General features: G+C 50.4%; 1 protein-coding gene across 1 annotated transcript in view; it reads right to left on the bottom strand.

The window, feature by feature from the left end:
• The window catches only part of EPHA1 (EPH receptor A1), an 81,980-nt gene that overhangs the window by 11,248 nt on the left and 55,402 nt on the right, over nucleotides 1-15,330 (bottom strand). Inside the window, exons 6-9 of the mRNA XM_065412449.1 lie at nucleotides 14,778-15,110; nucleotides 13,596-13,720; nucleotides 10,640-10,799; nucleotides 8,819-8,915 (exon numbers count right to left, since the gene is read on the bottom strand). Of these exons, the coding sequence (XP_065268521.1) occupies nucleotides 8,819-8,915; nucleotides 10,640-10,799; nucleotides 13,596-13,720; nucleotides 14,778-15,110 (715 nt within the window). The remainder of the gene's footprint in view (nucleotides 1-8,818; nucleotides 8,916-10,639; nucleotides 10,800-13,595; nucleotides 13,721-14,777; nucleotides 15,111-15,330) is intronic.

The raw sequence follows: 15,330 nt of genomic DNA, 5'->3' as shown, positions 1-15,330 counted from the left end.
CCCCTACACTTTCCAAAAACTTCCTGGATTGTTTGTGCACCGCTTTATTGCTCTCCCAGCAGATATCAGGGTGATTGAAGTCTCCAATGAGAACCAGGGCCTGTGATCCAGTAACTTCTGTTAGTTGCCGGAAGAAAGCCTCGTCCACCTCACCCCCCTGGTCTGGTGGTCTATAGCAGACTCCCACCACGACATCACCCTTGTTGCTCACACTTCTAAACTTAATCCAGAGACTCTCAGTTTTTTCTGCAGTTTCATACCGGAGCTCTGAGCAGTCATACTGCTCTCTTACATACAACGCAACTCCCCCACCTTTTCTGCCCTGCCTGTCCTTCCATAACAGTTTATATCCATCCATGACAGTACTCCAGTCATGTGAGTTATCCCACCAAGTCTCTGTTATTCCAATCACATCATAGTTCTTTGACTGTGCCAGGACTTCCAATTCTTCCTGCTTGTTTCCCAGGCTTCTTGCATTTGTGTATAGGCACTTAAGATAACTCGCGGATTGTCCTGCTTTCTCAGTATGAGGCAGGAGTCCTCCCCTCTTGCGCTCTCCTGCTCATGCTTCCTCCCGGTATCCCATTTCCCCACTTACCTCAGGGCTTTGGTCTCCTTCCCCCGGTGAACCTAGTTTAAAGCCCTACTTGCGGCACCGCTCTGGCTTGCATCACCATTCCCCATCATGGCGCCGCTCTGCCCGCTGGTCGCCATCGCCGAGCAGATCCTGAACCCGGCGCCAATCTTGGCATCGTTCGTCATCTTGGCCCCGCTCCAGGTTCAGGCGCTGATCCATGTCCCGGTACCGATCCAGGTCTCGGCACCGCTCCCCAGCTTCACAGCATGTTCCACGTCTCCCCATCGACGCTCACTGATGCAGATCCGCTCAGCACCGTGTGATGTTGCAGCCCATAATGCTTTATGGAAATATGCTTATGAATGTATATATGACATAACTGGAATATGTTTTATGCTACATAAGCCATGTAACATATCTCTGTAAAGGTTATGATCTACTGAATATATTCATCCTATTTGTATGCATGTATCATTTTTGTATTCAAAGTTATGAATATTGGCTGTGTACTTGTTTGATTTTAAGTAGCCTTAGTAAGGCATTTGGTCAGCTTCTTAAGAAAGGAATTTGCAAGTTAAGAGCCCAATCAAGAAACACTTAACGGACAATGGAACCTTGGAAGACTCTAATCCACATAAGAAGTCTACTTGGGACCTTCAAGGTAGCATGTGAACAATGGCTGCCACCTGTAAAGTTCTGAGTCATGCATGGACATGTGACTTGCCCATGTGACTCCAAAACTCCAGCTTGCGGCTGGATTCTGCATAGGAGAGAGGAAGGGGGCTCCACCCACAAGAGAAAGTCTACTTAAGCCCCTGGGAGACCCCTCCATTTTGTCTTCAGCTGGCTCAAGACAGCCTCTCCACCCCAAAGGATACTGGAAGTGGAACAAAGGCCAGAAACACAGGGGTGTGAGTGATTGCTGGACCCAGACTAGAAGCAGGCTACTCTGTAAAAGAAGCTTACTGGAACATCTCTGAGGGTGAGGTTTCATCTGTATTCAGCTTCTTACTGTACTAGGCTTAGACTTGCATATTTTATTTTATTTTGCTTGGTAATTCACTTTGTTCTGTCTGTTATTACTTGGAACCACTTAAATCCTACTTTTTGTATTTAATAAAATCACTTTTTACTTATTAATTAACCCAGAGTGTGTATTGATACCTGGGGGTGGGGGGGTGTGGGGGGGAAACAGCTGTGCATATCTCTCTATCAGTGTTACAGAGGGCGAACAATGTATGAGTTTTATCCTGTATAAGCTTTATACAGGGTAAAATGGATTTACTTGGGGTTTGGACCCCACTGGGAGCTGGGCATCTGAGTGTTGGAGACAGGAACACTTCTTAAGCTATTTTCAGTTAAGCCTGCTGCTGTTGGGGGATGTTGTTCCGACCTGGGTCTGGGTTTGTAGCAGGCTAGTGTGTCTGGCTCAAACCAGGCAGGGTTCTGAAGTCCCAAGCTGCCAGGGAAAATGGGCTTAGAGGTAGTCCCAGCACATCAGTTGGCAGTTCCCAAGGGGTTTTCTGTGATCCAACCTGTCACACACCGCCCTGGCCCTCGTGCTCCGGCTCTCGCTCCTTGGGATCAGACACAGGTTTGAGGTTTTCGGACCGTGGCCAGTCAGACCGTGCCACCTTGATGTGGGGGCGGGGTCATGGCAGGCACATGGAGAGGGACCCACCCAGGGACCCACCCAGTGGCCATTCTGGACTCCATGGGTGTACCACCAAACCCAGGGTGCACCGTCTGGGGCTTCCCGGTCAGCCCCCTCAGAGCCATGGGTGCCGGAAGCCGCCGCCAGTCGGCCTGCTCCGGGGGGTATGGAAGAGGTGGCGTGCACTCTTCCCACTTCGGGACCCCTTCCGACTCCAATCCCTGAGCCGGGCCCTGCTGTTGGTGACACAGGACAGCGGGCCCCCACAACGCAGAGGGCTCAAGACAACCCTCTTCCCCCTGTAGACTCCTCTTCCTCCTCCCCCGATGAGGTTGTGGCAGGCACCTCTATCTCAGGGCCACCTCCGATCGATATCCGTGCCCACCAGGACCTCCTGCGCAGGGTTGCGCGCAATATGAACCTGCAGGCTGAGGAGGTGGTGGAATCGGAGGATCCTGTGGTGGACATTTTGGCCCCAGAAGGCCCATCAAGGGTGGCCCTGCCTCTCATCAGGACCATCCAGACTAATGCCAAAACCATCTGGCAGACCCCAGCCTCCATTCCCCCTATGGCCAAGGGAGTGGAGTGCAAGTACTTTGTCCCCTCGAAGGGGTATGACTACTTGTTTACCCACCCGCAGCCCTGCTCGCTCGTGGTTGCGGCTGTGAACGAGAAGGACCGACACGGTCAGCTGGCCCCTGCACCCAAGTCAAAGGACGCTAAGCGCCTCGACTTGTTTGGACGCAAAGTCGACTCTACGGGGAGGCTTCAGCTCCAGATCACCAATCAGCAGGTGCTCCTGAGCCATTACAATTTTAACTCCTGGAACTCCATGCTGAAGTTCAAGGAGCTTGTGCCTCCTGAGTCCAGAGAGGAGTTTGGGGCCCTGTTTGACAAGGGCAAAACAGTGGCACGGACCTCTTTGCAGGCCTCGCTGGATGCTGCAGACTTGGCCGCGTGTACGTTGTCCTCTGGGATTGGTCATGTCCCCCGGAGGTTCAGCAGATGCTGCAAGACCTCCCCTTCGACGGGGAGGGTCTGTTCATGGAACAGATCGACTCTAGGCTGCACAGCCTTAAAGACTCAAGGGTGACCATGAAGTCCCTGGGTATGCACACCCCGGCAACCCAGCAGAAACACTTCAAGCCTCAGCAACCGCAGCAGCACTCCTATCATCCTCAGCTGAGGCAGGATTTTTACAGACGGTGGGGGCGTAATGGCAGGAGGAAACCCCCTAACCCACTGTCTGGACAAGGCCAGGGCCCAACCAAGCCATCGCTGGGCTCCAAACAGGCCTTCTGAAGGGACGCCCAAGGACGGCGTACCAGACCTCCCTCAGGATCTTACCTTACCTTTTTTGAATTGTTTATCCCATTTCCACTGTGCTTGGTCGCAAATAACCACGGACCACTGAGTCCTTCACACGATGGAAGCGGGATACTCTCTCCAATTTTGTTCCTCCCCACCCTCCCACCCTCCTTCCCCGTCCCTCTTCAGGGACCCTTCTCACGAGCAACTCCTTATTCAGGAGGTTCAGGCACTCCTCACCATGGGGGCGATCAAGGAGGTTCCAAGGGAACTAAGGGGCAGGGGGGTTTACTCCCGATATTTCCTAATCCACAAGGCCAAAGGGGCGTCCGGCCTATTCTAGATCAGCGTGGGCTCAACAAATTCATGGTCTCCTTGGGCACCATTATACCTTCCCTGGATCCTGGAGACTGGTATGCTGCCCTCGACATGAAGGACGCGTATTTCCACATAGCGATTCATCCGGCGCACAGACGTTTCCTCTGCTTTGTGGTCACCCGTGAACACTACCAGTTCACAGCCCTCCCCTTCGGCCTTTTCACGGCCCCCTGGGTGTTTATCAAATGTATGTCAGTTGTGGCTGCCTTCCTCCATCAACAGTGGGTGCAAGTATATCCTTACCTCGATGACTGGCTGATCCGGAGCCGCACCAGAGAACAGGTGCAGTCCCACCTCCGCCTGGTCAGGGATACGTTTCTTCGGCTGGGTCTCCTCCTCAACATAGCAAAATCGACCCTGGAACCAACTCAGAGAATAGAGTTCATCGGGGTGGTTCTGGACTCCATTCAGGTGCGATCCCTCCTGCTGGACTCTCATTTCCAAGCTCTTGAGGCCTCATTCGAGGTCTTCAGAGCTTCCCGACCTCGACGGCAAGAAGTTGCCTGAGTCTTCTTGGCCACATGGCTTCGTGTACATATGTGACCCGGCACACCAGGCTCTGGCTCTGGCCGCTGCAGGCCTGGCTCGCTTCGGTCTATTGCCCGGGGTGCGACAGCCTGAACTTGGTGGTCACTGTTCCGGAGCGGGTCCTCGCCTCCCTCTGCTGGTGGCTATATTCCTGGGTGGTGTGCGAAGGGGTCCCCTTTCACAGTCCGTAGCCTTCCTTGTCCCTGGTCACAGATGCGTCAGCCCTGGGGTGGGGCGCTCATCTCGGAAACCTTCGGACTCAGGACCTATGGTCCCCGTCCGCACTCTCCCTCCATATCAACGTCTCAGAGCTGATGGCAGTGCGTCTTGCTTGTCAGGCCTTCCAGGAGCACCTGAGGGGTTGTTGTGTGGCAGTTCTCACGGACAACACCACGGCCATGTTCTACATCAACAAGCAAGGAGGGGCCCGCTCCTCTTCCCTCTACCAGGAAGCCATTCGACTGTGGTAGTTCTGTATAGCCCACTCCATTCACCCGGTGGCATCCTTCCTTCCCGGGATCTAGAATACGCTGGCAGACTACCTCAGCAGGTCTTTCCACTCGCATGAGTGGTCTCTCCAGCCGGATGTTGTCCACCCCATCTTCCAAAGGTGGGGTTTTCCCCAGGTTGATCTGTTCGCCTCCCGCAGCAACCGGAAGTGCCCAGCGTTCTGCTCCTTCCAGTGTTGCTGCCCAGGCTCCCTCACAGACGCGTTCCTGCTTCCCTGGACGGGTCGCCTGTTTTATGCCTTCCCTCCATTTTCCCTTGTGCACAAGGTCCTGCTCAAGATCTGCAGAGATGGGGCAAGGGTGATTCTGATGGCTCTGGCGTGGCCCAGGCAGCATTGCTACACCATGCTGTTGGAACTGTCCGTGGACGTTCCAGTCCCGTTGCCTCTGTCATCCCGACCTGCGGTCTCTCCACCTCACAGCATGGATGCTGCATGGCTAAACCCTACGGAGCTTCTGTGTTTGGACTCCATACGGCAAGTACTACTGGGCAGCAGGAAGCCTTCCACTCGAGCCACATACCTGGTGAAGTGGAAGCAGTTTTCATGTTGGTGCGACCAGGGCCACACCCCACCCCTCCAGGCACTGGTGCTCCTCATTTTGGAGTATCTCCTGCACCTGAAACAGCAAGGCCTGCCGGCATCCTCTGTGAAGGTTCACCTCGCGGCCATCTTGCCAATCCTATGGTTGCTCGCTTTCTCAAGGGCTTGGACCGCCTCTACCCTCAAATCCGGCAGCCTGTCCCCACGTGGGACCTTAATCTGGTCCTTTCGAGGCTCATGGGGCCCCCGTTCGAGCCTCTGGCCACATGCTCCCTCCTGTATCTCTCCTGAAAGACGGCTTTCCATGTCGCCATCACATTGGCGAGGCGTGTCTCCGAGCTAAAGGCCCTTACCTCAGAACCACCTTACACGGTCTTCAATAAGGAAGGTACAGCTCAGACCTCACCCGGCCTTTCTTCCCAAGGTGGTGTCGGCCTTCCACACCAGCCAGCACATTTTTCTGCTTGTTTTTTACCCTAAACCTCACGCCAGTCCCCGGGAGCAGTGGCTGCATTTCCTCGATGTCCGCAGGGCTCTGGCCTTCTACACTGAGCACAGTAAGCCATTCAGGAAATTGACCCAGCTTTTCATTGTGGTGGCAGACCAGATGAAGGGTCTCCCAGTCTCCTCTAAGAGGATCTCCTCTTGGATTACGTCCTGCAGCCACGCTTGCTATGAGCTGGCCAGCATACCGACCCCAGCTCTCACCGCTCACTCCACTAGGGCCCAGGCCTCGTCGGCGGCATTCCTGGCCCAGGTACCAATTCAAGAAATTTGCAGGGCAGCAAATTTGGTCCTTGGTGCATACTTTCGCCTCACACTATGCCATCATCCGGCGCCAGGGACGATGCAGCTTTTGGCAGAGCGGTACTGCAGTCCACATTGCTTCACTCCGACCCCACCACCTAGGTAAGGCTTGGGAGTCACCTAATTGGAATCAATATGAGCAAGCATTCGAAGAAGAAAAAATGGTTACTCACCTTTGTAACTGTTGTTCTTCGAGATGTGTTGCTCATATCCATTCCAAACCCGCCTCCCTTCCCCTCTGTCGGAGTAGTCGACAAGAAGGAACTGGGGAGGCACCGGGTCAGCTGGGGTATATATTGAGAGCCCTGAAGGAGCCACTCCAGGGGGCTCCACCGACAGGTGCTGCTGAGGGAAAACTTTCTGACAGCTGTGCACGCAGCGCGCGCAAACCCTAATTGAATCATAGAATCATAGAATATCAGGGTTGGAAGGGACCTCAGGAGGTCATCTAGTCCAACCCCCTGCTCAAAGCAGGACCAATTCCCAACTAAATCATCCCAGCCAGGGCTTTGTCAAGCCGGGCCTTAAAAACCTCCAAGGAAGGAGACTCCACCACCTCCCTAGGTAACGCATTCCAGTGCTTCACCACCCTCCTAGTGAAACAGTGTTTCCTAATATCCAACCTAGACCTCCCCCACTGCAACTTGAGACCATTGCTCCTTGTTCTGTCATCTGTCACCACTGAGAACAGCCGAGCTCTATCCTCTTTGGAACCCCCCTTCAGGTAGTTGAAGGCTGCTATCAAATCCCCCCTCATTCTTCTCTTCTGGAGACTAAACAATCCCAGTTCCCTCAGCCTCTCCTCATAAGTCATGCGCTCCAGACCCCTAATCATTTTTGTTGCCCGCCGCTGGACTCTTTCCAATTTATCCACATCCTTCTTGTAGTGTGGGGCCCAAAACTGGACACAGTACTCCAGATGAGTACTCACCAATGTCGAATAAAGGGGAACGATCACGTTCCTCGATCTGCTGGCAATGCCCCTACTTATACAGCCCAAAATGCCGTTAGCCTTCTTGGCAACAAGAGCACACTGTTGACTCACATCCAGCTTCTCGTCCACTCTGACTCCTAGGTCCTTTTCTGCAGAACTGCTACCTAGCCATTCGGTCCCTAGTCTGTAGCAGTGCATGGGATTCTTCCGTCCTAAGTGCAGGACTCTGCACTTGTCCTTGTTGAACCTCATCAGGTTTTTTTTGGCCCAATCCTCTAATTTGTCTAGGTCCCTCTGTATCCGATCCCTACCCTCTAGTGTATCTACCACGCCTCCCAGTTTAGTGTCATCTGCAAACTTGCTGAGAGTGCAGTCCACACCATCCTCCAGATCATTAATAAAAATATTAAACAAAACCGGCCCCAGGACCGACCCTTGGGGCACTCCGCTTGAAACCGGCTGCCAACTAGACATGGAGCCATTGATCACTACCCGTTGAGCCCGACGATCTAGCCAGCTTTCTATCCACCTTACAGTCCATTCATCCAGCCCATACTTCTTTAACTTGGCGGCAAGAATACTGTGGGAGACCGTATCAAAAGCTTTGCTAAAGTCAAGGAATAACACATCCACTGCTTTCCCCTCATCCTAATTGGAATGGATATGAGCAACACATCTCGAAGGACAACAGTTACAAAGGTGAGTAACCATTTTTTCAGGCTGTCTGCAGACCCAGTCGCTGCACCACTTACATTTGGTTCACATTCTCAAGATTTTCTTTGCAACCAGGAGAGGTAGACCCATAATTAATAGTGGGTGGAGTTTGCTGCAATTTCTGCAGCTGCAGAATACATGGCCCTTGTGAAAATGCAGAGGACTGCTGGCCTCAAACAGCTCTGCTGTTTGTGCCTCCGTCCTGACCCCCTGCTCTTCTAGTTCAGACTACGAAGGTTACAATCTTCAGTGGCTAAAATGTCGCAGACTTAATCAGCTCCTGCTTCCTTCCTCCTGAAAGAGCTCTCCTTCACATCCAAACAACAGCAGACAACATCAGCTTTCTATGGTAGGGGGTGGGCAGGGCCAGGGTTAGAATTTGGAGTCCCCCACCCCAAACCTGTTCTGTCCCCCTGAAATGCATGAAATGGCATCCTGACAAAGACATAATGCCATCACAGTGCCGGATCACAAAGGGGCAATGTCCGAGAGGAAATAGGACAGTGGGAAGCCACTGCTCCTTTCTCAGTCATCAGCAGTGAGTGCCAACCCCACAGACCTATCACACAAACCTCATGCCAGCCCTGCAAGTGACCTTGTACAGCATGAGCAAATTGTCAATGTAAACGGCCAAGTCCCTCAGTACGCCGTCAAACCCCAACTGTCTCCTTCCACCTGGCCATGGCCTCCCATCCCCCCTTCCATCTCTAACCAGTCACCCCAACTTCTATCCGTTCTGCTCTCCAATGAACAGTCAAGCCCCACCACCACACTGCCCGGCTCCTCTCTCCACAGCTCCTTCCTCACCATACCACCCAGCCCTCCCTACCCCGCCACCCTTTTCATCCAAGAAGGGGCTGAGTTTACCTTTGTGTGAAGATGAAGATTCCCACAACCAGTCCAATAAACAGTAGGATTCCGAAGACAATGGAGACAAGCACCCCTCCAGATGGAGCCCCGGTGTCTGCAGGACAGAACGACAGTCACATGCTTTCCCCACACAAAGGCAAAAGACCAGCACTCCCATCCCCAGGCTGTGGTGACTGGGAATGTAACAGCCAGCCTGTCTAGCAGATGGTGCTGAATGAGCAATGGCCATCTGCCCTCCTTAGTGCTGGGCAATAGCATAGAACTACAAGTGGCTGGAAATACCAGTAGTGTCATTTGAGGGAACATGGGAATGGGAGCAGGGAAGGAATAGCGCTGACACATCCTGGGGTGTGGCCATCAGCCAGACTTGACTCCCAGTGTATAATTATTACCCATGTACATAGTGCATAGCCACATGGCACTTTGAGTGTAAAAGCCAGCAGGTTTGGGCCAAATATCATTATTATTGTTATTTCACATGGTGGATGAATTAAAATTCACCTTCAAATGGATGTCTGGATGAATTCTAGCTAAGATCCTGATATTCAGCTCCAACTGAATTATTTTTCCAAATACTTTCAGATACCAAATATTTCCACTCCCTCCTTCTCACCTGTTTGCACCTACTCACTTTGTATTAGACCCTTTGTTCTGCTCAGGAATGAAGTCAGGGAGCCTGGCACACAGTCTCCAAAGGAGTCTAACTTGCCTTATTCCCCACTCATGCAATCTGTCCTGGAAAATTGACATTTTCCTCCACCTTCTGCATACATTCATCAAACTCTGAGCTTGGTCCTGAGGCCAATTAGTTCATTGGCAGCTGTTGGGTACTGAGCACTTTTGAAAATCCAGCAGATGACTAATTATGGACTTGGGAGCCTAACTGTAGGCTCCTGTTTTTAAAATATTGTTCCTAGTTTCTGTCTTGCGATGGGGTTTGTGTCCTGTTTGTTTGAATAAAGCAGATTCTCTTCTCCATTCAGATTCTCGAGGCAGAGCAATTCTAGTCCATAACAGTCCCTGCATGTTTATCACATCAAGAGCTAAGTGACTAGGAGAGTTGGGTGAATTATATTCACTGAATCACTTACCTGACACAACCTCTCAAATCTATTACTGATTTTTTTTGTTTATTATTGTTTTTCACCCAATTCTAATGACACCACTATTCTTTAGAAAATTTAACTAGTGGGACATTTGGGGAAACACCCAGGAGAAAGAAAAACAGGAAATTCCTAGACAAAGGAGAATTAAGGGAGAATGAAGGATGAGACAATATTTCACTTACAACCAATGCTAGCTAGACCATTACAATTCAAAAGCCAAACAGAAAGTGTTAGAGCTAGCAGCAGCAGTGTGACATTAAGGAAGACAAAGTTTAGGCTGAATGTCCGGACATTATGGTGAGATCTGTGCGTGTGTGTAATTGTCTCCAAAAGGGATGGAGAGGAAGACCCCTCATGTGGGATGTAGGGAACAATCCTGCACTGACCTGGGAGTGGAGGTGAGAGGCCCGTGAGAGACAGGGTACCTCCCCTATCATGTGGTCTCTGCAGCACTAATCGCTACACTTTGTGCTTTCAGGGAGACCTCCCTTCCTTCACCTACCTTGTTCCAGCTTTTAGCTGAGTTCACAATCAGAATCATGCTCAGGAGCCGGGTAAAATGCGGCAGGACTTGGCCCCGATAACAAGAATCCCCAAAGTGCCATTCCTCGGTTCTTTCCTTCCACAACTGTATGTGCTGGGGGAAGAACCTAGGCCATAAGTGGGAAGCCCCTGCAACCCACCAATCAGATAGAGGGCAGCTGTGCCTCACCTGGCGGGAGGGTGCGAAACTCCTGTTCCTGGGAGAAGGGGCCAGGTCCTAGAGGCGTGATGGAGCGCACACGGAGCAGATAGACTGTGTCTGGCTGCAGGTCCCTCAGGGTCACATTGGGTTCATGGAATTGCTTCACTGTGTAGTGTGCATCCTCTCCCTGTGGGGGCCAGAGAACAGGTTACTTGGACAGCTAACAAACACACGGAAACAGAACATAAAAATGGCCATAATGAGTAAGACCAAAGGTCCATCTAGCCCAGTATCCTGTCTTCCAACAGTGGCCAATGCCAGGTGCCCCAGAGGGAATGAACAGAACAGGTAATCATCAAGTGATCCATCCCCTGTCGCCCATTCCCAGCTTCTGGCAAACAGAGGCTAGGGACACCATCCCTGTCCATCTTGGCTAATAGCCATTGATGGACCATGAACTTACCTATGCACTTATCTAGTTCTTTTTTGAACCCTGTTATAGTCTTGGCCTTCACAACATCCTCTGGCAAGGAGTTCCACAGGTTGACTGTGCACTGTGTGAAAAAATAGTTCCTTTTGTTTGTTTTAAACCTGCTGCCTATTAATTTCATTTGGTGACTCCTAGTTCTTGTGTTATGAGGAGTAAATAACACTTCCTTATTTACTTTCTCCACACCAGTCATGATTTTATAGACCTCAATCATATCCCCCCTTAGTATTCTCTTTTCTAAGCTGAAAAGTCCATCTTATTAATCTCTCCTCATATGGCAGCTGTTCCATACCCCTATAATCATTTTTGTTGCCCTTTTCTGAACCTTTTCCAATTCCAATATATCTTTTTTGACTTGGGGTGACCACATCTGAACGCAGTATTCAGGATGTGGGCGTACCATAGATTTATATAGAGGCAATGTGATATTTTCTGTCTTATCTATCCCTTTCTATTTTCCTCACTAGGATTTAACTTCCACTTTTTAAATGATGCCTTTTTGCCTCTCACTGTTTCTTCTACTTTGTTGTTTAGCCACGGTGGCACTTTTTTGGTTCTCTTACGATGCTTTTTAATTTGGGATATACATTTAATTTGAGCCTCTATTATGGTGTCTTTAAAAAGTTTCCATGCAGCTTGCAGGGATTTCACTTTTGGTGCTGTACCTTTTAATTTCTATTTAACTAACCTTATTTTTGTGTAGTTCCCCATTCTGAAATTAAATGCTACAGTGTTGGGCTGCTGTGGTGTTTTCCCCGCCACAGGAATGTTAAGTTTAATTATATTATGGTCACTATTACCAAGCGGTCTAGCTATATTCACCTCTTGGACCAGATCCTGAGCTCCACTTACGACTAAATCAAGAATTGCCTCTCCTCTTGTGGGTTCCAGGCTCAACAGGTAGTGATCAATGGCTCGATGTCTAGTTGGCAGCCAGTATCAAGTGGAGTGCCCCAGGGGGTCGGTCCTGGGGCCGGTTTTGTTCAACATCTTCATTAATGATCTGGATGATGAGATGGATTGCACCCTCAGCAAGTTCATGGATGACACTAAGCTGAGGGGAGAGGTAGATACACTGGAGGGTAGGGATAGGGTCCAGAAGGACCTAGACAAATTGGAGGATTGGGCCAAAATACAGCTGATGAGGTTCAACAAGGACAAATGCAGAGTCCTGCTATAGGCTGGGGACCGACTGGCGAAGCGGCAGTTCTGCAGAAAGGGACCTGGGGATTACAGTGGACAAGAAGCTGGATATGAGTTAACAGTGCCCCCTTATTGCCAAGAAGGCTAACAGCATATTGGGCTGCATTAGTAGGAGCACTGCCAGCAGATCGAGGGAAGTGATTATTTCCCTCTATTTAGCACTGGTGAGGCCACATCTGGAATATTGTGTCCAGGTTTGGGTCCCCCACTACAGAAATGATGTGGACAAAATGGAGAGAGTCCAGTGGAGGGCAACAAAAATGATTAGGGGGCTCGGGCATATGACTTATGGGGAGAAGCTGAGGGAACTGGGCTTATTTAGTCTGCAGAAGAGAAGAGTGAGGGGGGATTTGATAGCAGCCTTCAACTACCTGAAGGAGGGTTCCAAAGAGGATGGAGCTAGGTTGTTCTCAGTGGTGGCAGATGACAGAACAAGGAGCAATGGTCTCAAGTTGCAGTGCGAGAGGTCTAGGTTGGATATTAGGAAAAACTATTTCACTAGGAGGGTGGTGAAGCACTGGAATGGGTTACCTAGGGAGGTGGTGGAATCTCCATCCTTAGAGGTTTTTAAGGCCCAGCTTGACAAAGCCCTGGCTAGGATGATTTATTTGGGAATTGGTCCTGCTTTGAGCAGGGATTTGGACTAGATGATCTCCTGAGGTCTCTTCCATCCTTAATCTTCTATGATTCTATGACTAGCTGCTCTAAGAAGCAGTCATTTAAGATGTCAAGAAACTGTATCTCTGCATCCCATCCTGAGGTGACATGTACCCAATCAATATGGGGATAGTTGAAATCCCCCATTATTAATGAGTTTTTTATTTTAATAGCCTCTCTAATCTCCCTGAGCATTTCATAGTCACTATCATCATCCTGGTCAGGTGGTTGGTAATAGATCCCTACTGCTATATTCTTATGATTAGAACATGGAATTACTATCCATAGTGATTCTATAGTACAGTTTGGTTCATTTAAGATTTTTACTTCATTTGATTCTACGCTTTCTTTCACATATAGTGCCACTCCCGCACCAGCATGACCTGTTCTGTCCTTCCAATATATTTTGTACCCTGGTATTACTGTATCCCATTGATTATCCTCATTCCACCAAGTTTCTGTGATGCCTATTATATCAATATCCTCATTTAAAACAAGGCCCTCTAGTTCACCCATCTTATTATTTAGACTCCTAGCATATTATTTATACTTCTAGAGGAGGAAAGTTTCTGGGTGTCACAAACAAAGAGCAGAAGAGACACAGGTAAGGAGCAGAGAGGAGGTGCCTCTCACCTTCTCAAAGTACATGACCTCGTACTGCACTGAACTCCGGCTGCGGTGTCGTGGGGCTGGCCAAGACACAGACAGGCTGCTGTCATCACGTTGGGTGAGAGTCAGGTGGGACACTGTTACTGGAGCTGCAGGGGAGAGCAATGTCATAAAACAGAATCAGATGAAAACACAAACCAAACCCCCTCCATCCTCCCAGGCTGTGTGGCTCCTATGCGCAGATTACAGCTTCTCCCATTGCTGCCCCTGCTGAACCTCCAGTACTGCATTCAGCTCATCCTTCTCTGGTGTGCCTGAGGGGAAGCCAGGGGTCCAGTAGTAAATCACTGCTGATGGCAAGGGCACTTCAGCTGTGATTTTGTTGTACTTTCGAAACATCATCCACACTCACAGTAGCTCTATTAATGCAGCACCAAGGTGAAGACTTTAAATGCAGAAAGGAACTTCCAAAGTTAGGGCTCCTACAGCAACATGAATACACCCTCACTTAACACCATACGGGTGCAGCTCGGCTCTGACAAGTGACAGTGAAATGCCATTGTGACTCCATATTTATCATCTCTCAGCTAGTCCAGGGCAAACGTGCTCGGTTTAGGTGTGAAAACATGGCCCCCTAAGGGTAGTACTGTGAATGATCCTGGGATCCAAGAGTAAAGCCAGACTCTTTCCATGTCTCGCACCATCATTGGTGGATAAGTGAGTGGTGAGGTAGGAACCTGCACTTGTGAATGTCCGGACTTCAGTGTGTTTAAAGACTCTATTTGCACCAAGATGTTGTGGTTTGTTTGTTGCATATATCGGGCAGGGAGGTGTCTCACTCTACAGGCCCAGTTCTGCTCTGTTACATGGGGGCAGTTCCCATCGCCTTGCAGCTGTGTAACTGAGAGCAGACTTGGGCCCCATCATGTCTGCAAAGAGCCTGGTGAACGTACTGCTTTTTCTGAACGATCATTACAGCCATTACTTTGGTTTATAAACAGAACAGGAAAGTGACTGACAAAGACAGTGACAGAGCTTAGCTGCCAGAGCTACAGGCACCTTATAAGAGATTCAGAATAGGCAGAAGGCAGGTACCATGCTGATGGGTGCAGCATAAGGAGAGAGATAAGATGAAGAAGGCTCAGAGACCCACATTGACTCTCCTCATGCCTTGAAATCGCTCCCCTACCCACCTTGGTGACTCACCTGCATGCCCGACAGAGACCCAGACAGGAGGGGAGGTCCGCTGGGGGAAAGGGCTGACCTCTGAGACACCATTACGTGCCTTCACAGTGAAGCTGTAGTTGGTATAAGCCTCTAGACCATTCACATCTATGGATGTATTGTTGAGGCCTGAAGCACTGGGGGAGAAGACGACGCTAGCCTCACATGGCTCACATGCCAGGACAGAGCAGCGCTGGCATGAGATGCTGTAGGTCAGATCCTTGCGCCCACCATGGTCGCTGGGTGGCTGCCACCAAAGAGAAAGTTGCGTCCCCACCAGGGAGAAGCTGACATTGCGGGGACTAGAAGGGGGGCCTGCAGAGAGTGGGGGAGAGAGAATTAGATCCAGCATACAGGCTCCAATGCACAAACCAGTCTTGTAGTTTCCCTTCCCCTCATGCGGCTCAGGACCTGCCTCTCTCCCCACCCCATAAAGGCATTTCCCTCTCCACAGCACCAACATCCCCTCTCTCTGCATCTGGATCTCCCCCCTCCTCTCTCCCCCTGACCCTTCCTCTTCTCCACATCCCCTTGC

Source organism: Emys orbicularis, chromosome 1 (genome assembly GCF_028017835.1).
Source record: "Emys orbicularis isolate rEmyOrb1 chromosome 1, rEmyOrb1.hap1, whole genome shotgun sequence".
Lineage (NCBI taxonomy): Eukaryota > Metazoa > Chordata > Testudines > Emydidae > Emys > Emys orbicularis.
The sequence above is the reverse complement of the archived record's forward strand: the minus strand, read 5'-3'. Positions and strand labels throughout refer to the sequence as shown.